Source organism: Camelus bactrianus, chromosome 23 (assembly GCF_048773025.1).
Source record: "Camelus bactrianus isolate YW-2024 breed Bactrian camel chromosome 23, ASM4877302v1, whole genome shotgun sequence".
In the NCBI taxonomy this organism is placed as follows: Eukaryota; Metazoa; Chordata; class Mammalia; order Artiodactyla; family Camelidae; genus Camelus; species Camelus bactrianus.
In genome coordinates, this window is record NC_133561.1 from 19718946 (window position 1) to 19743383 (window position 24438).

The 24438-nt window shown below is 42.8% G+C and overlaps 1 protein-coding gene, 1 long non-coding RNA gene and 1 pseudogene across 7 annotated transcripts in view; 1 reads left to right on the forward strand and 2 right to left on the reverse strand.

Annotated features, from left to right (window-relative positions):
* The window catches only part of LOC123613985 (uncharacterized), a 107683-nt gene extending 102425 nt beyond the window's left edge, over positions 1–5258 (forward strand). For all 6 annotated transcript variants that reach the window (XR_012501838.1, XR_006721410.2, XR_006721408.2 and 3 more), the window contains one exon: positions 3987–5258. This is a non-coding gene — a long non-coding RNA (uncharacterized LOC123613985). The remainder of the gene's footprint in view (positions 1–3986) is intronic.
* CATSPERE (catsper channel auxiliary subunit epsilon) overlaps positions 1–6325 on the reverse strand; it is a 98663-nt gene extending 92338 nt beyond the window's left edge. The window contains exon 1 of the mRNA XM_074351736.1: positions 5887–6325. Coding sequence (XP_074207837.1) covers positions 5887–6096 — 210 coding nt within the window. The 5' untranslated portion in view covers positions 6097–6325. The remainder of the gene's footprint in view (positions 1–5886) is intronic.
* A 9916-nt stretch (positions 6326–16241) lies between these two features.
* LOC105084017 (tubulin alpha-1C chain-like) lies at positions 16242–20912 on the reverse strand (annotated as a pseudogene).
* Between the last annotated feature and the right edge of the window lie 3526 nt (positions 20913–24438).

The following is a 24438-nucleotide window of genomic DNA, read 5'->3' on the forward strand; positions in this document are numbered from 1 at the left end:
CCTAATTTGGACTAGCCACATTTCAAGTTCTCAAAAGCCAGATGTGGCCAGTGGCTGTCATAAAGCGTTATCTTAAATATCCTTCACCTTCCCTTTGCTTCAATAATCTGGTCCACGTCTATATTACACACTTAATTGCCATTGGAATTACTCCATCCCTAAAATCTTTAATCAATTTTTGTGTGTAGGTATATGTGGAATTGCTGGGATATCACTAACTCCTTTATCAGAATTATAAAGTCTTAACAGCATTCTGAATTCTTCTTAACAGATATCAGTCACATAATGAAATATACATTATAATGAAACACATTTTATCTATATGCAGATCAAATATAAAACATGTTAATGTATTTTATATATCCTTATAAATTAAAATAAAATATTTTTCATCAAAGGCCATTTTTCAAGTAAGTATGGACGATCTCCCACTTATGAGTCTAATATAAGACCCCTTTCATTATAGTAAGACAGACAGAAACCTCAGGAAGGAGAAAAATACAAGTGGAAGACACTGTATCTTAATTTACAAAGGTGAAGTATACAATTTAATTTGTGAATGAAACAGGTCTTCCCTCTTCTCCCAACTTCCCCTTCATCAGCTTCTTACTCCTATTAAGGCTGGGAACAGGGTATGGAGGGGACAGTAGCTAAGAGAGTCCTATTTAATTTATTAAGTTCATCACAGACAGCTATGATAACACTTCATCCTTGCTTCCTTAATTATGTCAAACATTTAATGTGTTCCTGCTGGAAATGGATCTGGGATGATCATAGGTGTGGGACATGCAGATGGTCCATGTGCCAGTATTATTTTTTAATGAAAAGGACTGTAAGAATGAATATTTCATATTCTCTCTAGTGTATTCCCACTCTACCAGTTCTTCAAAATCAAAGAGAATTCTTGATTTTTACTACTTCCTTCATCTCCTAAGAGATAAGTCCTTTCCTGACTTTACTTTTTTCTCTCTCTTTCCAGCCCTCAAAATATATTCTTTGGGTAAACAATTTTCTCTCAAATCCCTTATTCACCCTACTATACCTATCCAGGAATTTGTCCTAGAAAGGTCATACTCTTGGGCATCTGCCAGAAGCAAGTGCTAAATCATTCAGGTGGGACAACCATATGCTGTGGGATGCACACGATTCCCACAGAAATTCCAACCCCCACTGAATATATTAATTTAAGACCAAAAAGGCTTTGAGACAGAAAGTATAATCATGGACAAAGAAGATCAACCCATTACAAGTGTGACTCAACAGAACTACTAGAGCCGGAGAAAACACATACTTTTTAAATACCTAAGGAAAGTTTATAAAAACTGATCATCTATTATAATGGACATAAAGCCAGTCTCAACAAATTTCAAAGAATAGGCATCGTGTGGACCCTGCTCTCTGATTATATTACAATTAGTGGAGAAGTTATTAACAAAAAGATTATCAAATATTTACATATTTGGAATTAAGAAACAAACTATTAAACAATTTGAGAGTTATAGAAGAAATAGATTAAAGTTAAAACAATTTCTTATGGGACAGAGCAAAGGAGTACTATATGGGGTATTGATATCTTTAAATGTCATATTAGAAAAGAATAAAGACCAAAAACTGTGAGCTAAATGTCTAGCTTAAGATACTAGAGCAAGAGTATCAGAATAAGCCCAAAGAAAATAGAAGAGATAAAAATGAAAACAGAAATCAATAAAGATAGAAAAAAATACAAAGATGAGTAAAACAGACAAGCTTATGACAAGACTGATCAAAAAGGGAGAAAGAAGGTGAAAAAATAACTAATGAAAAGGGACCATAACTACAAATAAAACCAAAGAGTAAACAGATAAGGAAATATTTTTAATTATGTGACAATTTTGAAAAATTGCACGAAACAGGCATTTTAATATATATTACCAAAACTGACTTAAGAAAAAAACTAAAGGCCTAAATAGTTCTATAAGATATTAGAGGATTTGAAGTGATACTTCAAAATTTCCCCTAAAACACTGTGTTCAGGGGCTTTACATACGAATCTAATCACAAGTTTCAAGGAACAAGTTATTCCAATCCTATACAAACTCTCCCAAAGAACTGAAAAAGAGGTAATACTCTCCAAATCATTTTGTAAAGCTAGTGTAAGACTGATATCAAAATCAAACTAAGATATGAAAAAAAAATATAAAAATCCTGAAGAAAATATTTGAAACCTGAATATAACAAGGTACAAAGAGATAATAAGCCATGACCAAGTTGGATTTATCCTAGGTATACAAAGATGATTTTATTAGAAAACTCTACAAATGAAACCTACTACACATACTAAAGAGGGGAAAAATAAAATTATTTCAATAGATGGAAAAATATAAATTTCATATAAATTCATCATTTAAAAATTTACTAAATAAGAAATGCAAAGAAACTTTCTTAATCATGATGAAAAGTATCTACAGAGAACCTAGAGCAGACAATATCCTAAATGGCAAAACACTAGTACCATCCCCCTAAAAATCTGAAATGAGAGAAGGATGCCACGATTACCACTTCTACTCAACACTGTATTGGAGGTCTTAACCAGTGCAGTAAGAAAAATAAATTACAATTGAAAAGGAGGAAACAGAACCCATTTTTACAGAAGATCTAAAGAGAGATACACAATGCTCACTGGATAGCAAGATTTAATATTCATAAAGATGTTATTCTTTCTAAAGTGTTCTATACATTCACTGCAACTCCAATCAAAATCCTGAGTTTTTCGTAGTAATTGATAATCAGGTTCTAAAATGTGTGTTAAAGTGTGGAAGTCCAAGAATGATCAGAACACTTCTTGAAAATGAAACAAGGAGAAAAGGGGGCAGGGCACAACCACTGAAGGAGTGACACAGCAATCAAGGACAGGACAAACTAGTTAGAATCAAGCCAGAAGATTCGACTTCCAGTAGACCTTGAGCCTCATGGCAAACCACAGGCACCATGACTGTTCCTAGGCTGACCATAAAAGGTCAAAAAGTAGGCGGGGTGGGGGGGTGTTTCCTGAAAAATCCTTCTCCCTTCCCCAAAGTAGTTGGAATAATCCTCCTACTCATTAGCATTATAAAATTGCCAAACCCATTAAGTTTATCCGCACCTAGTGGTCACTTTCTCTCTTGCCTTCCAAGACTGCCCACGCTCTGTCTATGGAGTATGTATCTGTTTTTACTTTAAACATGCCCACACATCTTGGTCTCTCTTCCTCTCATCTTTCCAAGATGGCCCACACTCTGTCTATGGAGTGTGTATCTCTCTAAATAAACTTGCTTTCACTGTATCATGCCTTGCTCTTGAATTCTTTCCTGAGCAAGGCAAGAACCTAATCTTTGACAACAAAAAGAACAGGGAGGGGAAGCTTGCTCTACTAAATATCATGACTTATTATAAAACTACAATAATTAAGACATTGGGTTATTGGTGCAGCAATAGACAACCTGACCAATGGAGTTGAGCAGAACAGTAAACCCAGAAATAGGCATGTGTATATATGAAGTTTGTATAGGACAGAGATGATATGTCAGAACAATTGAGGAGAAGAGGGACTATTCAATAAATGGAGATGAAAAAATAGATCTGGATTCATAAGGAAAAATAAATAACTGCATTTCTGCCTTAGATGATTTAAGAAAACTGACTCCACAAGGGTAAGAAATATCAAAGCCCAAATGTTAATACTCTTAGTGTATCCGAGCAGGACCCTAAGGAGTCTTCCTAGGACAAACCTCCTTCCCACCATGTCCTCTGCCTGCCTCTTGTTTGTAGAAAAGCTTTAGTCTCCCAGGCCTCCCCTGAGTCACAAAAGGCTGGCTCAAGAATTAATGACTGAAAGAATGTGAACAGTGGGTAGGCCAGGGGAACTGGTAATAATTCAAACCATCATCAGGCATATAGCAGAATCTTTAGTTCGTCTCTGAAGAATATAGATAACAGTATCTGATGCACATTCCTGAATTGTTTTGCAGATACCCCCACCAGATGGAAGAAGTTGCTGCATGCTAACCACCAACATACAGACCTCAGACTGGCTGGAACCAGAAAGTTCGTAGCTGAGATTCCCTCCTGAAATGCCATCCTGTTACCTCACCATTAACCCATCAGGGAATTGTGCTTTAGCGGATCACCACCATACCACCCCAACCAGGTCCCAACCCTCACCTTCATATTGTCTTTAAAAACCCGGCCCTGAAATCCACTGGGGAGTTTGGGTCTTTTGAGCATCAGCCACCCGTACTCCTTTCTTAGGCACCTTCAAAAATGCTGCACTTTCCTTCACCACAACCTAGTGTCAGTAGATTGGCTTTTACTGCACATGGGCAAGCAGATTTGGTTCGGTAACATTAGCAGACAATTTAAATACCTGTTAAGACCTTGGGGCAAGGAAGGATTTCTTAACCAGCTCCCCCACCACCACCATAAAGCTAACAATAAAATAACAATTCATTATAATAAATTTAAGAAATTTTGTCCTTTAAAAGTACACCTTATTAAGAACTAAAATTCAGGAAGTCTGTGACTACCATGAGAAAAAAATACCATTTTTGTCTTCACTAACCTCTAACTGAAAGTTAGCATTTCCTTCAATTATGAATGTAGATTGGGGTTGGCAAACTGTCCTGCAGGCTAAATTCCATCTGTTTCCATCTGTTTTTTGTAAATAGATTTTTATTGGCACACAGCCACGCCCTTTGTTTACTATTTTTGGTGTATGCTGTCCTCTACAATGGCAGAACTGAGTAGCTAAAACATAGACTGCATTGCCTGAAAAGCCTGATATATTTATTATCTGGTCCTTTACAGTAAAGCTTGGTGATCCCTAGTGCCACAACATAACAAACTTTATAAAATTCCTGAGTTCACAGGCTATCCTTAATATCAGCCACCATAATTTATTGACAGTTGTTTGCCAGCATGAAAGCTGTCACTGTATTCAAGCTTCACCACAACACCATGACAGGTTTTATCATCTTCATTTTATAAAGAAGAAAATGAAGGTTTACAAAGTTGTGCTAGAATGCTACGTTTCTACTCTTTCTCATTACTTCAGTGACTCTTTCCAAAGGTTACTCTTACTCTTGTTTGACCCCTCCGTCTGTCCTTTGAGGTGGCGTGGATCCCTTCCTTCTGAAACCTCTGTAATGGTTTGATTTACTGCTGGTACCTTTACATTTTAATGTTAGAAGGTAATAAATATTAATATAGCAAAGCCTCCATTAAACGGGATATTCGCAAAATGTTATTTTTCTGGTCAATTATCTGTATTTTAACCTATATTGAAAATCTTTCTAAAATATCCCGATACACTTTCTAAACCACCAGTTACCGAAGAAATACTGACCAAAAAGAAAACTTGCAGCGAGATCTCAGAACTTTTAAGTTTTTCTTCCCCCAAATCAACTCACTTTATGCAGGAATTACATGTCCTTAAGTTTGTAGTGTACATTTTATCAAGCACTGTCTTCACACATCAACCACAACTACCTAAGATAAACCATCAACTACCTAGTTACCCTAGCGAAGCGCCCCTGCCCCCCATTTCTGGTGGCGACTTTTTGGTTCTCCTGTGCTTCTCTCTCTGGCAAAAGGGTGCAGTGGGAGGGAAAGAGCTTCAGGATTCTGGGGTCCCGCTGCCCAGAGGACCGAGACGTGAAGGTACCGAGACCCCCCTGGGGGAACTGGAGGACACAGCCCAGTCCTAACAGCGTGCCCTCATTCACCGAGAACTGTCGGAAGTGGCGGCGGGGAGCCAGCGCTGGTGTTGGGGTGACGGTGGGAAGGAGGCTGTGGTCTGCAAGGGCGCCTGGTCGGAGCCCCGCCTGCCCGCCCGAGGGGCGACCCCACCCCGCCGCGGCTGGCTCCCTCTACCTCCAGAGGGCCGAGCCGCAACAGCTCAGCCAAGACAGAAGCACTGCCACTCCTTGGGCTGACATGGCGCCGCTTCCTCGCCGCCCAACGGTCCAGCCTCGCCCGCCTGTCCTCGCGCGCTCCCGCGGACGCCGTTGCCTGGAGATGCTCACGGGCCCGCACCGCAGGGCGGGGTCCGCACCTCCCCGCGAGGCGAGGGTGTGCGCGCATGCGTGCAAGTGCGCGCCGTGGGGCGGGATCGGCCGCTCACCACGAGGCTAGGCGTGTGCGCCTGCGTGCAGGTGCGCGCCGCGGGGCGGGCTCCCCAGCCTGCAGAAAGTTGACTGTAGTAGGCGGAAGCGTAAACCAGGTCTTAAGGAAAAGCAGAACTATCCTTTCTGGAATGAAGTAGCAAAACCAGTTAGGAGAGTCCGAGTTGACTGGATGAAGGTGAAACTTTTAAGTTAGTGTATCTTTTAGTCTACGTCTTCCTTGTGGCAGTATATAATCACTGCAGTAGCTGTTACGTATCTGGCAGTACCGTGTAGGGAGCTGGCGCTCCATAATTGCTTTTGAAGTTGAACAGAAATGAGTGGTAACATGCGCTATGGAGCACCTGTTTTATGCCCAGTACTTGAGTAGAAAGAAAAAGGACAGCATTCTGGTTTGCAAAGGGATTTGTAATCTTGCAGTAAAGCCAACATAAACACCAGAGTTATCATGTAGCGTTATAATTTATTTGTTTACTTGTCGATAGACCAAATAATCTGAATCCTTGAGGACTACAAGTGTATCTTTATTCCTCTTTATGTTATCACTGCCCTGCATGATCGTTTTTGTTCTGTGTTACTGACTTGAGTCATTGAATAAAAATAGTAAAATGCACCCTAGGGACTGTTAAGAGAATGCAATTGTATATCTATGATTTGGGAGACGCTACATTTGATGTAATTCTATTCCCAATTTTTGCCATAGCAGCTTCATATCAGAACTAGATGTCTTAGGTAATTTGTGTTGCAGTTAAAGAGCATTTGATGAGCAGTAGGTGTTGTCAATCTTAAAAGTAAGCCAGTTATTTTACCAGCAAAATAAGTTTATTTGGGAATAGTAGAAAATTGCAGTTTGGGACAGGCAAGCTATAGTGAGTCATAGGTAAGTCGGGAGAACAAAGAGGGGCTTGCTTTTATTAGGCTTTAGGAGGAAACTGGGGATGACTGTCTTTGAACAAAAGTTCATTGGAGCAGAGCCAGAGCCTGAGGTTGTGGCAGTTTCTCATTGGCTGCAAGCGGTAGTTAGTACATTGTTGCTGGATCAGAAAGGAACCTTTTTTTTTTCTTTCTTTCTTTCTTAAAAGCAGGAGATAAAATTGTACTGTGAAAAATGCCCTCCCTTATACCTGAAGAAAAGTGACATTCTTATCTTCATTCTTGCTGCTGGTTATGCAGGCATGTGGGTCCCCCTTCAGGGCTTCCTGACTCCATTAAAATGAGGTTTCCTTTGTTTTCACATGCCGCACCGACCTCAACCCCAGCGTCATTGCAGACACCTCATAGCTCTTCAGGAATTTTAAATATTCCGAAGTTCAGAGAGAAAGGCTCATAGTTAACTCTTATTTTCAAGCAATCTGAGGAATCTGATAAGCCTGCATCCTCTCCCTACATGTAGTCTTTCCCCGACTACATAGCAATTAAATGGTATTGAAATGGCAACCACAGTGTGTGTGTGTGTGAATGATGGCCATTCTGACAGATGAGAGGTGCTATCTCGTTGTGGTTTTGATTTGCATTTCCCTGATGATTGGTGAAGTTGAGCATCTTTTCATGTGCCTCTTGGCCATCAGTATTCCTTTTTGGAAAACGGATATTCAGGTCCTCTGCCCATTTTTTAATCAGGTTGTTTGTTTTGTTTGATGTTGAGTTTTATGAGTTCTTGGGATATTTTGGAGATTAACCCCTTATTGGATGTATGATTTACAAATATCTTCTCCTATTCAGTAACCTACCTTTTCACTTTGTTGCTAGTTCCTGCACTGTGCAAAAGCTTTTCAGTTTGAAGTACTCCGGTTTGTTTATTTTTAGCTTTTGCTGCCCTTGCCTGAGGAAACCTGTCCTATAAAATGTTGCTAAGATTGATGTCGAAGAGTATATTACCTGTGTTTTCTTCAAGGAATTTTATGGTTTCAGGTCTTACATTTAAGTCTTTAATCCATTTTGGGCTTATTTTTGAGGATGGTATGAGAAAGTAGTCCAGTTTGATTCTTTTGCATGTAGCTGTCCAGTTTTCCCTACACCATTTATTGAAGAGGCTGTTTTTCCCCCATCGTATATTCTTTGCTCCTTTATCATAGGGTAAATAACCATGTAAGTGTGAGTTTATTTCTGGGATCGATATTCTGTTCCATTGATCTGTGTTCTGTTTTTGTGCCAGTACCATATTGTTTTGATTATTGTAGCTTTGTAGTGTAGTCTGAAGTCAGGGAGTGATTCTTCTCAAGGTTTTTTTGGGTTTTTATTGGGGGGGGTGTGGGGGGGAGCTATTCAAGATCTTTTGTGTTTCCAAACAAATTTTAGAATTATTTGTTCCAGTTCTGTGAAAAATGTCGTTGGTATTTTGATAGGGCTTGCACTGAATCTGTAGATTACCTTGAATAATAGTATGGTCATTATAACAACATTAATTCTTTCAATCCATGAGCAAGGTAAATCTTTCCATTTGTTTGTGTCATCTTCAGTTTCTTTCTACAAAGTCTTACAGTTTTCCAAGTGCAGATTTTTACCTTTTTGCTTAGATTTACTCCTAGATAATTTGTTCTTTTTGATGCAATTGTAAATAGAATTAATTTATTAATTTCTCTTTCTAATAGTTCATTGTTAGCATATAGAAAATGCAACAGATTTCAGTGTACTAATTTTGTATCCTACAACTTATTGAATTCATTTACTAGTTGTAATAGTTTTTTGTTCTGTTTGTTTGTTTTTGGTGGCATCTTTAGAATTTTCCATATAGTATCTTGTCGTCTGCAAACAGTGACAAGTTTATGTTTTCTTTTCCAATTTGGATTCCTTTATTTCTTTTTCTTATCCGATTGCTGTGACTAGGACTTCCAATTCTATCTTGAATAAAAATGATAAGAGTGGGCATCCTTGTCCTGTTCTTTGAGTATGTATGATGTTAGCTGTGGGCTTGTCCTATATGACCTTTATTATGTTGAGGTATGTTCCCTCTGTCTCCATTTTGTTGAAAGTTTGTATCATAAGTGGATGTTGAATTTTATTAAAAGCTTTTTTTGCATCTATGGAGATGTTTTTATGCTTTAAAATAGGGTTTTTATTTTTCAATTTGTTAAAGTGGTGTGCCACATTGATTGATTTATGAATATTGAATCATCCTTGCACCCTTGGGATAAAACTCACTTGATCATTGTGTATCATCCTTATAATATATTGTTGAATTTGGTTTGCTAATATTTTGTTGAGGATTTTTGCATCTATGTTCATCAGTGATATTGGCCTGTAACTTTGTGTGTGTGTGTGTGTGTGTGTGTGTGTGTGTGTTGTGGTGGGGGGTTGCAATTTTAGATGGAGAGATTTTGTGAGAACAAGAATATCCTGTTCCTGGGGTGGTAAAGAATCAAGGTAAACAGGGAAACACCAGGGCTGTGCCTCAGCTATTCATTCTTGAGCCAGTGCCAAGGCTGTACAGGTGGTACCTGCTTTCAAATGACTGAGTTACTTACAACTGATAGTCACCTTACTGTAGTTGCCCAAGTTGGGTGCCTACATGAGCTCACTTTCTATTGAAAGTCATATTGTCTTATCTTGATATTTACCTCCCCTTTGACTTGGCAAATGCTTCCTGAGATGGAACTCCCCTATCCATCCAAACCCTATTTCACATCTCATGCCACAGCTCGTTCAGGACAAAGTGGAGGGGAAGAGATAATGTACAAGCCTGTGGGGGTTGATCACTCTCCCCTCACCTCCTTAGGTAAGTGTCCCCAGCCCACATTCCATCTGCTCACTAGTTCCCTGGGGTCACAGTTCATCCTGGCCCCCAATCAGAAATAGACTCTGGGGCCACCAGGTCTGGATTTTGGAGGAAACCTGCTCTAATTTAACAGAGAACATGTTCCTAGCATACCAAATTAAAATCATTTGTTATAATACTATGCTTTGTGTACACATAGTTTATGTCATAGGCTACAAACTACTTGTGGATAAAATTGTTTCTATATGAGGCAAAATGCATCCCAAGTTACAATAGACTTGAAATGAATTTGGTAGACACTTCTGACACTTAACCCTAAATTCTGACATTTAGGCACATTTCAGGAATCCTTGATCACAACTGAAAAACTGGCACCAAAGTTAGACTCCTTTATTTCCTTACTTTCTGAAGACTTAGCCCTGGTCATGGCCACAATGATGTACGCTGTTCATGATCCTGTACCATAGCTGTTTTCCTTGTCTTTGTCAAAAGGCATTGGAAAAAATTGCAGCACCTAATCTCTAACCCACTATTCCTGCATCAGAAATATAATTCACTCTAATCCCTAGCTCCATTTAAAAATTTTGCATGAATACTTTAAATTAGTCCCATTAAAATGGCAGTAGCATTCAACGAAGTTTAAATTCCCTTAACTGTTTATCAAATAATTAAATGTGGCAGGCATTGGGCCAGGCACCAAAAGTATAACAGTAAACAGGATATTCTTGGTCCCTACATTTATGGAACTTACCTTCCTTAGAGGTGAGCAGGCAGAATAAAGGGTTTAATTTTTAAATGTGTATAGGTTTAGGAGGTAATACAAAAGAAATGTAACCCAATTATGAAGGGTCTGACAACTGATATTTAGGAGTGAGTTTTGAGTAGGACCATTGGTTACATTCTTCTAAAAGCCTTTTTATTATAAAAACATATATTCAGAAACATGCACAAAAGATGTGTACAATGCTTAATAATTTATCACATAATCACTACTCGGATTTTTTTTGAAAGTAGAAATCACCGGCATTATATAAGCCCTCTTCTTGCCCCCTCCAAATCATTAATCCCACTTTTGTCATAAATCAAGTATTCATATACATGGATCTGTTTCTGAGCTATTTTGTTCAATTTTGTTCTTTGTCTATCCTTGTGACAAACCATGATATCTATCTAATAGGGAAATTGTTCCATCTTGTTTTCCTCCATGGCTGCCTTGGCTATTCTTAGTCCTCTACATTTTCCTGTAACTTTTAGAGTCAAACAAACAAACAAAAAAACCTGTCCTCTTTTTTACTGAAGTTTTATTAAATTTATATATCAGTTTGAGGAAAAGTTGACGTCTTTACAGTATTAGTCAGGAGTTGGCAAGCTTTTTTCCTAAAGGACCAGTTAATAAATATTTTAGGCTTTGCCTCTTAGAGGCAAAATTGAGGGTATTATGTAGAAACTTACATAACCATTTAAAAAGGTGAAATCATTCTTAGCTTGCAGACTCCTGAATCTCAATAAATCAGATGCTGGGCTTGAGTGGATTTAGCCTGTGGACTTATGGTTTTCTGGCCCCATAAATTCGTTTTCTTTTAATTTGTCTCAGCAGTGCTATATAAGGTTTTGTATTATTACAGTCTTGCAGACCTGTTTTGAGTTATTCCCAGTTACCAGTTTCCTTTCTAGTTCCCTCTTCAGCTGTGCCTAATCTTCTGTTAAAACCTTCTGCTGTGGGGAGGCTATAGCTCAGTGGTAGAGTGCCTGCTTAGTATACTCAAGGTCCCAGGTTCAATCCCCAGTACTTCCATTCATAAATATATAAACCTAGTTATTCCCCCCCCCAAAAAAAAACATTTCCACTGAACTCTTAATTTTGGCTTTTGGATTTTTAAAAACATTGTAGAATTCACTTGTTTATTCATATGTCCAGGTAGCTGCTGAAATTCCCCAAACTTCTATATCTCCTTGAACAGAGTAAGGAGTCATTTTATAGCTTATGTCTGAAAGCTCCAGTGTCTCCATCCTCTATGGACCTGTTTCCATCATCTTGTTTTACTGGTTTTCTTCTTGTTCTGCATGCTTGGTTTGCTTGCTTGTTTTAGTGTATTCAGGATACTGTGATAGTTTTAGTGTATTCATAATACTTGTAATAGTGAAACTGTTTGTAGAAACAACCTGAAGTTTAGGATGATGATATTTCCCTCTAGAGAGAGTTTTTGTTCTGGCCAAGGGTTTAGGGACACTTCCCCTTTAGGATCACCATAACCCAATTTCAAGGACTGGGAGAATTGGAAACTGAGCTGCAATCTCCTGCAAGGGCCTTTCTCTTTCCTACTTCTGGTTCACCCCATTGCTGGGGTGCAAAGAACTGACAGCCACAAACCAAAGTGAAGAATATTCACCAGGTCTATTATCCTTTGACAGGCTCCGCCCTCTAATTCTGGAAGGCCATCAAAATCACCCATCATCCTCTGAACTGCCTCCTCCAAGTCTGACAAGTGCTTGTGCAGTGGCTGTTAACATCAAGCCCGCCTACCACAGCCTCCATCTTCTCAGTGGTTCTGGTCCAGTAATTCTTCACACTCATGTTAGCTCTCTGGTATCTTCAGATTTCTAAAATATTTTTTCTAGCCTTTCTAGTGCCCTTAGTGGGATGGTCAGTCCAAATTACCTATCCACTATCACCAAGAGCAGACCCTCATTTGATATACTTTGAGTTACTTGAGTAGCCTCATTCATACTTGGCATGGTAACTGTATATAAAATGGCAGGACACCATTGTCCATCTTTGGTTCTGTGTTAGAAAAGAATTTTGTAGAAACAATGAGGCCTTGGAAAAATGAACTGCTCTCCCCAACGGGAACTGCGGGTTTCTACACTGAAAGCAGCAAACATGGGTTACCTCTAACTACTTATAGCGGACAGCAGGTAACTGACTCACATCTTTAGTGAGATCCTATTATATGTGAGGGGAATGAAGAGATGACATTCTCATTTTATAGCAGAACTAAGTGACTAATTAATTAGTTGACAGACCTCAAGATAAATCCTGGTTTCATCTGTCTTCTGCTTTTTCTAATTATGTATTCTTCCCAGGGACATACAGAATTTAATTTCCACTGCTTACATGCCTTTCTTTCAGATAAAACTGAAGAGCCAGAATAACAACTCGATATTTTTGGCTACTGGGGCAATAATGTTTGGCAAGTCTCAAAAAAAAATTACAAATGACTAAGTAGATAAAATTTTTATTAGAGATACAATAGATACAAATTAAAAATGAGATTTTTTTCTATCAAAGTGGCAAAATATTCTTTTAATGATAATAAATACACAGTGTTAGGAAGGGTTCTGAGAAATGGCTGCTCTTTTACGCTGGCTGGAGGAGAATAAATCAGCACAGCTGTTTTTGAGGAATTTATGTCATACAGCAAAGCCTTGGAATGAGCATACCCTGTGATTCCACTTTTAATGATGTAGCCAAGAATGTGTAAACAGATATAGCTATAAGGTTGCATTCATATCACATTGTTTATAAGAAACTGGAGACCGTCTAATAGTGGCTTATTTAAATGACAGTACAGAAATACAATGGAATACAAAAAACAATGGTGTACATAGATGGATGTCAACTGACATGGGAAGTTGGTATTTTGTTAAATGGAATAAACAAGTTATAAAAGAATAAAGTATGGCCTCATATTTCTTTTAAAAAACCATACACATTTATATTACATATAGAAAAATATTGAGAAGGATATACACCACATTACCATTCTGGTGGTGGAAATATGAGTGATTAAAAAGATTTTTATACCTATTTTTGTGTTTACTTGCAATGAATATATACTATGTCTGTGTTTAAAAAAAGAAATAGCTTTTCCTCCCTTGGATCAGACTGCCTTCCGTTCTTGGGGGTGTACTTTTCCCTTCTTTTTAAATAAGTCTTTTAAAATCTTTTGCAACAAAAAAAAAGAAGAAGGAGAAGGAGGTAAAGGCCAAAGCCTAATTAAAAAAAAAAAAAAAAAAAAAAAAGCCTTCCCTAGGTTTTGGCTTGTAATATGAGAGACCAATGCCCCTAGAGACATCTTGGTTCTGCTCCTTCTGACCTGAGTGGATAATTCTCAGAGTTTTTTGTTTTTGTTTTTGTTTCTTTCTGCAAATGCCATAATCATGGACATTTGATTTTCTGGGAAACAGTTCTCTCATTTTCTCCTAGAACACATTGAGGCTATGACTGGGGAAGGAAGCCGCTTTTCTAGGGGAGTAGGTTGGATGCAAAAGGCTCATACTTTAACTGGGGAGCCCTTAGAGTAAGTTCTGGGGAGAAGGAAGAAGGAAGCAACCTGCAAATAGATGTCAAGGAATGGACTGAAGAAGGCAAGGTCTCTATTTAGTTCGCATTTCATTTCTAGGTCCCCTGAATCTTAGAGGTAGGGATGATCAGAGGATACCTGAAACCTGGTTATACAGATTCCCTCTAAGATGGTGAGTCATTCAGAGGAGAAACGATAGAACAACTGAAGATGGTACTGAAGATCAAACTGGTGCCATCATCAAACAGAGCAACTCCACAGCTGGAAGTAGAGGTATTTGGATGGAAAGTTTGTATTCTTGGTTGGAATAGAGATTCCAGCTGAACCAAAACTCAGAGAGGACCATGTCCAGTAAATGATAACACTATCCAGTAAAGAAGTCTTTCCTAAGAGCAAATGAAGAGTTACTTGTCCCGATAAGACAAACCTATAAACTCATGTATAACACGGCAAAGGCCTACCCCTCCTGTATCCCACACCCTCCACTCTAATCCTAAGATATCCTAGGAAAACAACCAGGGCTGAGTTTTCCTTGGGGGTGAAAATCTGATTCTCAACTTACAGGCTACAGCAGGAAGGCATTTATCTACATTGAGACTTGAAGGAAAGAGGGGCCACTATGTTCATCTTCACAATAAAAATTACTGTCAACCTGGAGTAGAGACTATTGGACGTAGTCTTGGGGGTGTGTCCTAGGCAATGTGTTTCTGATTAGCTATTAAATACTGAAGTTTGTGAATGCTTTGCTTTTAAAAAGAATTAATTACTGTAGGTAAAGTGAGCCATACAAAAAAGGCATTCTCACACACTCACATGCTTTCTTGAATGAGAGAGAAAAAGGAGGGGGCGTTTCAACTACCAGCACATGAGCATGAGTCATAGGTCACTGTGGCTGAAAGGCTGAGAACTGCTGTTCTAGAGCAAGGAACAAGGGAGCCTCTGGGTGAAAGAGAGCCCAGGCAGAATACCAGGGTGGAGAACAGTTTTGTGGCAGTGTCCCAGTGTCCTAAAACCGGCAGGAAAGGGGAATTGGGAAATGCTGTGATGCAAAGCGGCCTAAACAAGAGACATGCTGTTGAGGCTTTGGAGGAGCAGGATTCTCCCTCTGCATGTCAGCTGAGCAGGCTGATACTCATAGTTTCTGTTACTGCAGGGAAGGCAGCAGCAGAACAGTTATACCAGGTTAAATGCCAGTTCTTGAGGGGAGCAGCTTTTTATAGTGGGGTGTGGAGCTGATTCCCCTCTCCTCACTACTCATGGGAAACCCATTCCATGGCCACAGAGAACCTGGTCTTGTCATCCAGACAATGTAGCCAATTGGTCTGACTCCACAGTCTGCACAGACCAGCAACCTAATGTTGTCCATGTCCTTGGTGAAGCCCACGTCCTGAAAGACGAAGATGTCAACCAGCCAGTGCTCCAGGGGAAGAGATGCTGCCATCAGCCAGAGTGGGCTTCTTTCTCATGGAGGGTCAGAAAAGCTGCAGTGGAAGAGAACATAAAGAATACAGAATCTGAACTTTCCCAGTCATGCTATCACCCTTGTTCTACTTACTCTTTACACAGCTCCCCACCAGTTTCTTGGAATGAGAACAATGTGAGGAACCCCATCATTAAGTTTCAGACTGGGATGCTTGGAGACTCCTATGTTGCCTCTGGTCCAAGCCCCAAGCTAAAAAAGCCCCATCTTTTAGAGTCCTGGTTCTCCAACCCTGTGCCTTTATAAGGCATCAGGGTAAAGCCCTAAATTGGAAGAAGGCTGCAGCCAACTGGGCTGTGAGTCCATGTGGATTTCACCTCTACTGCCCTCTGTTGGCCATGAGGAGGGAGAATGGGTAAAGTGCTGGAATTGAGACAGACTTTCTGTCCCGGAATGCTGAGGCAGATACACTTTCAGCAGCTTTCACCAGAACCTCTAGAAGGCTTACCTTTCCTTAAGGTGGCTGGAGATAAGGGGGTACATAGGAACCACCACATGAAGTCAGAGCACCAGTGCCCAGGTCCTGAGCCCCAAATATCTGTCAGGGTGGTCTGCCCACATAGGACAGAAGGGCCAGTCCTCCACCGGACATCCTCTGGCTGTAATCACTGGGGGGCAGAGGCCACCCTGCCCATCAACTTAGAAGGAGGACAAAGAATTTGGGAAAGTTGGAGAAGACGCATTGCCTGAGCAGAGTTCCACGTCATATAGTTCCACACCCCTTGCAAAACTGATTGTATTTGCAGGGCATTAGGGAAACAGTTGAATGAGACATACAAAACTGGGGAGAGAGAACAGGCTTTGCAGGGGCCAAGGCCCCCCCCCCCCCAGTATTCTTTACTCTCATCCTCTCCATCCGTTGACTCCCTGCCCGCTTTTTCATAATCCTTCTCTAGGGCGCTGGGACCTCCCAGGCCTCAGAGTACTCCTCTTCCTCCATGCCCTCACAAGTGCCTCTTTGGCATACATCAAGTCCAACTTGTGGTTGAGGCAGAACCAGACCTCAGTAACACTGAGCATCACCCCCTGTACTTTGGCCAGGTCCCCTCACAGTGGGGGGCTGTGAAGAAACAGCAAGTAGTGTGAATGCCTGGTTCTGTGTTCCCTGGAGGGAGCCTGTACAAGGAGTCCCATGACTGGGGAAGGGCCAGTCACCTGGCGTTCAATATTTGCCAGTTTATGAAGAACAAGTTCACCATCACAGGGAAACAATTTCGGAATGTGGGACACTCAAGACAAGGAGCCTAGTCTCTTCCAAGTCACACACATACAAAAAAAGGGTCAACTGCTTTATATTAAAATATTTAAGAGACAAATAAATACAATGCCTGGTTCTTGATTATATCCTGACTTTGAAAACTGACTAAAAACAATTCGTGGCTACTGGGAAAGTTTGAATATTGACTCGGTATTTTTATTTTGGAGAAGTATTATTAATTCTGTGAGGCACAAAAACAGATGTTTGCTATATAATAGCTATAAAGGAGTTTAAATGGGCCAGCAAGGCAAAAATAAAGGAAACATAGAATTAGATGTTGGATCTAGGTAATGGGTATGTGAGTGTTAACTGCAAGTCTCCCCACTTTCCTGTAGTTTAGAAATCAACAGTTTAAACAAAATATAGAACCTTGTGAAGATCTCCAACTGAATCTAAACTTAACCTAGTTTAAACACTGCTCTATTCAGACTGTATAAGTACATTTCATATTCAAATTTTTTTTTAAAAGTCAACTTCCTCTTAATGCCTCCAAGGGTAGAAAGCTTACCAGTAACTCCTGAAGGCAACCTGTTCTTCCTTTGAGTAGCTAAGCTTTCCTAAAATGCAGAGCCGAGAAACAGAGTCAGCCTCTCACATTTCCTGCTCCTTTGTTCTGAGCTGCAGGATGACTCTTTAATACTAGCAAGTTTCTACTATCTTTATGACCAGAAGTCCCTACCTCCTCTCCATTGTGGTCACATACACAGCAGTGTAATAGGGCAGGAAAGCTGTATATTTTCTAAATGTCACAACTGCTACCTTTATCTTTCTAGTCTCACCCTGGAACAAAAACCATAAAACTTTAAACTAGGTCATGTGTCTGGTACCCTCTGGGCATGTGAACTGATAAAAGGGTGGGGCATAAACGAATTACTCAAAACGAAGAGACAGAAGACCTTCTGCGACATAGAGCTTCTGGCCCCTGTTTTGCCCGTTATCTGAATGGCAGGCCTTTCTGTGCTTCCCAAAACACTCCGTTCTGAGCAGGAGCCGTATTAAGTGGGCGTGTCCCTGGCTCCTGTGAACAAAGACAGCCCTGCCCCAGTCTGACTGGGAGGCCTAGGGAATGCCTATTTTCCAGGCTAAGAGACATGAAACACACTTTACCTTTCGTAAAGGCAAACTTTCAAGTAGAAATGACCCTGGAGTACAGGCCACAGGCCTGGGTTCTAGACAAGGTGAGCTCTCTTATGCTAAAGACAGCCCCGAAAGCTGCTATTTGCCTGATTCTCCCCATCCCTGGTGCATGTTTTCATGCCTGCAGCTTTGCAGGAATCTCCCTTCTCAGCAGGTATGCAGGACACATGCCGACCCCTCCTTTCCTCCCCAACTTGGCTTGGAACCACGTGGGACACCAGCCTGCAAACCAGATGGTGTGCCTGGTCTTGAGAGTGGCAGTGACACCGTCACATCCTCGGGCACCACATCTCCATGGCAGAGCAGGCGGCAGGCCATGTATTTGCCATAGTGAGGGTCACACTCGACCATCTGACTGGCGCGTTTGAAGCAGGCGCTGGTGATCTCTGACATGGAGAGCTGCTCGTGATAGGCCTTCTCAGCTGAGACAATGTGTGAGCAGGTCACTAAGGGGAAGGGGATTCAGGGGTAGGACATCAGATTGGTCTGGAGCGCTGCAAGGCCTGTCCACATTGAGGGCACTAGCAAAACGCAGGGCGCAGCAAAATGCAGAGGACAATCTGGCTGATGAGCCAGTTGAGGTTGGTGTAGGTAGGGCACTTGATGTCCAGGGGTGGTGACATATCACGGATGGCCTCGTTGTCCTCCGTGAAGGCACAGTCTGTGTGCTCCAGGGTGGTGTGAGTGGTCAGGATGGAGCTGTAAGTTTCCACAACTGCTTTTGATACTTGGGAGGCTGGGTAGACAGCAAACTCAAACTTGGATCTCTTGCCATAGTCAAGAGAAAGCCACTCCACCAGCAGGGGGGTGAAGCCTAAGCCAGTGGCCCACTCAAAGCTCTGGAAGATGAGGAAACCCTGAAGCCTGGTACACTGGTCTGTCTGGGGTGGGAGAGAACACTGCTCACAATGCAGATGGCATATTAGCTCCCCCAGCCTTCTTCTGCTGGCAGAACCCTTTTCTGTCTAGAAAGGTATTGTGACCTAACTACAGCTGTATTCACGTGTGTACTTAAAAAACCCAAAACTTTGAAGCATAACTTATACTTAAGTATATAGATGCTATTGAACGTACAATGAATAATTTGACAAATGTATATACCTATAGAACCTCCAAACTAGTCAAGATATAGAAATTTCCATCACTGCAGAAAGTTCTCTCATGCTTCACCTCTATAAAAGGTGAGAAGAAAATATCTCCAAGGGGCTTGGAGTCCTGGGGCACAGAGGACCCAGGAGGGCAGTGCTGTGTGTGTGAAGTGGCAGGGGTCTAAGAACAACAAGCCGAGCTGCTGAGGCAGCTTCCGCCCACCTGCTGGGGCCCTTGACGGATCAAAGTTCAAAGAACGCCTGGATCGGACAGTCAGGCCTGGCAAAGCGAGGACAGCAGAGCAGAAAGCCCGAGGCCACAGACCAGTCCACGAAGCAGGTTCATCAGACTTCTAACCCCAGATCCACACCCAGGATGCACAGCTCCCTCCAGAGGAAGCCAAGTGGATGGACAGGCCAGAGGAACCATCAGCACCAGCCGCAGGCCTGGGGTTCCCCTTTCTTCCTAAGGATGCACTGATCTCCTGCAGGTGCCAAGGCACCAGGTCTGCTCACTAGTTTTTGGATCCGCTCCAGCACCAGATAGAGGCTCTCCTTCCCCACAGTGTGGTGACCTTGGGCAGAGTTGCTGGCAGCATCTTTCCCCCCAGGTATCAGCTGCTCCAGGTGGAAGAGCTGCCTGTACCTGCCAGTTCTTTCCCCATCCTGGGAGAAAGAAAGGTCTCCTCTCCCACGGGGACACAGGCACTAGGACCTTTGTGGCTGAGCTCCCCCAGGTAGGACTGAACAGAGAGGTACACAGCACTTCCAAGCCCACTTCTAAAGCCCAGTCCTACCTGGGCTGTGACGGGGAAGGTTAGGGGGTCCCTTTACCAGTCCCTTCCCTGGCATCATAGGCACTTCATTCTGTTTAGTGAAGAATCAGAGGGTGTTTAGGGGACTCTCACTTGACTTTTGATTGGGATAAGAACACAGACTAATGCAAAAAACCCAGTCCACAGTTTAACATTTACACCAATGTCTTTAGAAAGACAGGAGAGGGGTGACATTTTCAGGAACAGGAAAGTGAGGAAACCCAGATGCAGAAAGGAGGAAGCACAGGAACTCCTGGGAGCCAACACAGCCAAGTTCACCCAGGTCCACATTCTATTAGGGAACCCATTTCAGTTAAGGCTGAGAACATAGTGAATGTTCTCAGCACCCAGTTCTGCAGGCAATGTTATCCCCAAGAACCTGAGGCTAAGGAAAGGGAGTTTGAAATTTCTGCTTTTACATCCAGGCTTTTCTGCAGTTCCAGGGCTGACCCCTGACTCAAATATCTAGCAGTTTCTGGGCAGAGCTGTCTGATTAATCGCCCCCTCAGCACAGGAAGTCCCAAGAACCCCTGAAGACTAAGTCTAGACAAAAGCAACAGATTTCAGTGTTGTTCTCGTCAGGCAATTGCCTGCATTCCAAGAGCTTTTCCCCTAAGCAGAGGTCCCAGCTGACTTTGGATGGCAAAAAATAGGGGCTGGGGACAGGCATTCCCCCACCAGGTGCCCAGTCACCTACGACATAAGGGTCCAGGTCCACAAAGACAGCCTTGAGCATGTGCTTGCCAGCCCCTCTCTTACTAAAAGTGTTGAAGGAGTCATTGTAGCTCCCCAGGCCTGCTCACTGGTGCCATAGGGCTGGATGTCATGCTCCAGTCAGTAGGGTTCCCAGCAGGCACTGCCCATTTGCTCCCCAGCCTGGTGCACGGGGACAGAGACACACTCATGCTGTTGGGAGAAGTGGAGCAGTGGTGTGGTGTGAGGAGGGAGGAGGGCCTGAAAAGCCTTCCCTGAGAGCATCCTTTATCCTTCCTCCCTGGAGGCTGAAGCCTGGCAGTGCATTACCTGGTCTGAAACCCAAAAGACTGGGTTCCTTTCCATGCCTTCTCCCACTTCATTTTCTCTTCATTTACTCAGGGTTTGAGAACAGAGGGGTCTAATCCTAAATCTTCTAGAGAAATCCAATACCAAGTAGCCAAACCTCACTACCTAGTGCCCTGTCTGCTGGCTGGGGTGATTCGGGAAGGCTCAGCCCCCTGCATGCCAAGACAGGGCCCTCTGGAGCTTCTAGCCCTGGACCCTGAGGAGGAGTCCTCCACGTTTGGGTGTCCTCCATACCCTGAGAGGGCAGATGAGTTCAGGTCTGTGGGTAAATGGAAGCAGAGACTCTATGTAGAGTTCGAGCACTTTGAAAGCTCCCTTTTGGCAGGGAGAGTAATATGCCCCTATTCTGTTCAATTTCTTCTTTTTTGGTAAATTAGGTTTATTCGGTTTTTTTGTTTTTTGTTTTTTTTTGGAGGAAGTACTGGGGATTGAACCCAGGACCTCAGGCTTGCTAAGCATGCACTCTACCACTTGAGCTATACTCTCCCCCAATATGCCCCTATTCTGGACACCGGTCCTGACCCCCAGTACATGCGTGTTAATCCAGATGAGAACAGCTTAAGGGTCACAATGGAGGCAGAAGCCTCACCCCACCTGTCAACTGTCCTCACTGGGGTAATGCCTGTGATGGAGAGGATTTCCTGGCTCTGCTCCTTCACCCAATCCAGTCTAGACCGTCCCAGATGCAGAGGGCGGTCTTCGAGGAGATGGGCAACCGTTTCACAGTTCAGCAGTTCAGTTAGGAACCATCCTTCAAGACAGTCTCAGAGCCTCTTCAAGGTTCAGCCAGAGGTGGGGATCCTGAGATTCCTGGGAGGCGCCCGGGCCTGTGTACACACCCTGAGTTCTCCGTTGAGGGACTTCGCGTCCTTGGGCACCCAGAGAGGAGACAGATGGGCAAAGGGCATACCTCCCCGGGTCCCGGAGCTCACTGAACCCCTGCTCAGGTACGGACCAAAGGTCGTGCGCCTTTGACCTCCGGCCCGCGTCGGGCCGCCCAGGCTCCGAACCGGAGGGACCTGCGGGGGGTTCCCCGCCGTCCCGGGCGCGGCCGCCGCGCCGGCTGTGGTCTCCGGGGCAGGCGGCGCCGCGTCAAGGTCTCGGGCGGGGAAACGCGCGGGTCTCGGTCTCCCGCCCCGCCGGCAGCGCCGGGGACCCTGCTGGCCCGCGTCCGCCTCTGGCCCGGAAGGCGCGGGGAAGAGCCGGGCTCCGAGGCCGGCCCGCCCGGCCTTTCTGCGCAGCCCACGGTCCCCGCGAACAGTCCAGACGCCCCGCGCAGCATCCCCGGCGCCTCTCACCGTGGTTGCTCCGACGGGTGGAGGCTGCACAGGGCCCTGGACCCTCCTGGGACTGAGTCCCCGCGAGCCTCCAGCCTTGCCTCCCCGCCGGGCTCCCATTGTGCCGGGGCCCCCCACGCGCTTCTCACCCGGCTGTCTGAGATGAGGTTTTGAGTTCTAAATACTTAAGCATAGCAAATCAGTCCACTTCTTAGTTTGGGAGGGTTAATTGATGTTTTTTATAAAGTGATTGGGCACCCCCCAATGACTACTCTATTTGTGCAGCACAGTTCAGAGGAACCTAAGCTTCTGTCATCTCCTATTCTCACTTCCCAGTGGAAAACCCAGTTTATGCGGGTTAGGCTTGGAGACGAATTCTTGCCTTAGAAAACCTGCAGCTATAAATGACTTTCTGCTCAGAGAGTGCAGGAAGACCTAAAGTTATGGTGTCGCTTGCCACTGCCCCCTGAATTCTTGCAGCTGGTTTTTTGTTTGTTTGCTTTTCCCCCAACAAGACTCGAGCCACATCATTCAAAAGTATCCTGAAATACTTTAAAACTTAATGCTCAGGTGGTTTAAGTCCAGGTTGCTTAGGTTAACTTCGAACTCTGGAAAGTGTTTTTTGGTCTCAACCCTTGGGTTTTATGAGGCTGCCAGCTCTAAAGTGGATGTCTTTGGTCAAAGGATAAGAAGTGAGTGTGTGGGTGAATATTTAAGTAAGTACTTTGAAAAAAACCCTTGCATATACAAAGCTGAGACATGGTTATTCACTGCCTGTCACTGCTCCAAACAAAACAGCTCAAATGTTGTGTTCTACTGAAGGTGGGCATATCACTGGTTAAAATGAGGCTACTTGGCCATAAACTCAAAAAAGTCAAACTCAACACCATCATCTCATCCTCGCCCACCAAATTAGGCAGCTATCTCACCTGCTGGTAGAGTCTGCCAGTTAAAAACATCTTTCCATCCCTCTACTGAATGGAGTCCACTCTAACCAAGGGATTATAAATGCATTTGAAGCAGTGACATCCTTAGTATTATTTTGTTGAAATCACACAAACCCCCCTCTCTTGATGTAAACATGCTTTTTTACATCACACCAATTAAAATTAGTCCTTTTTCAAGATATTTGGATTTATTTCTGTTATCTAAACTGCTTCCAAGTTTAGATTTTTATTTCTAACTTTTCCTTCTTTCCTCTACGTCACCTGTCAACCTCAAAAGTAAGACAGCCAGCTATTTTACCAGCAAAATGGGTTTATTTGGGAATAGCAGAAAATTGCAGTTCAGAACAGGTAAGCTATGGTGAATCATAGGCAAATAAGGAGAACAAAGGAGAGGGGTTTGCTTTTATTAGGTTTTAAGAAGAAGCTGGGGGTGATTGTTTTGAACAAAAGTCCGTTGGAGAAGAGCCAGTCGGGTTGCAGCAGTTTCTCATGGGCTGCAAGTTGTAGTTAGTGCATCGCTGTTGGGTCAAGGAGGGAATCTTCCTTCCTTTTTCTTAAAAGCAGGAGATGAAGTTGCTCTGTGAAAAATGTCCTCCCTTATAGCTGAAGAAAATTGACATTCTATCTTCCTTCTTGCTGCTGGCTCTGTAGGCTGCAATAAGTGGCACGCGTGACAGTTCCTTCTTCCTGGCTTCCTGACTCCACTTCCGATGAGGTTGCCTTCATTTTCACGTTTCCCTTTCTGATCATGAACTTTCCTCAAAAGCACTGCTGATCAAGAGTCAGGTTTTCTGCATTTTGTCCCTTGGTGCCAGGAAGGCGCTTTTCTGGTTCCCATGCCCATGTCATAGGGAAAGAGCAGACTGGAAACCACTGAGGCCACGCTGGAGTAACAGGGAAGGGTGGGAGGGATAACTCCCAAGCATTTTCCATCTAAAGATCATAAACATTGCACTAAGCTAGTATCACCCTATTGGGTATGTCGTTTTAACAAAGATTTAACAAGAAATTTAAAATGGACTATGCAAAGCAGAGTTAAAAGTAATATGAAAAGTTATGTTTATATGTTGGTTCTAAACCAGGAGCCCAAACCTGAAGGTAGGTCAAAAGATGAGTGGTCATCAGGTGAAATTTGTTGTAACCAATGGGTTAGTTCCTCGATCTCGTCTAATTGAGTTTTTCTTCCTCCAGAGGCATTTAACCAAGAAGGTGGTATTT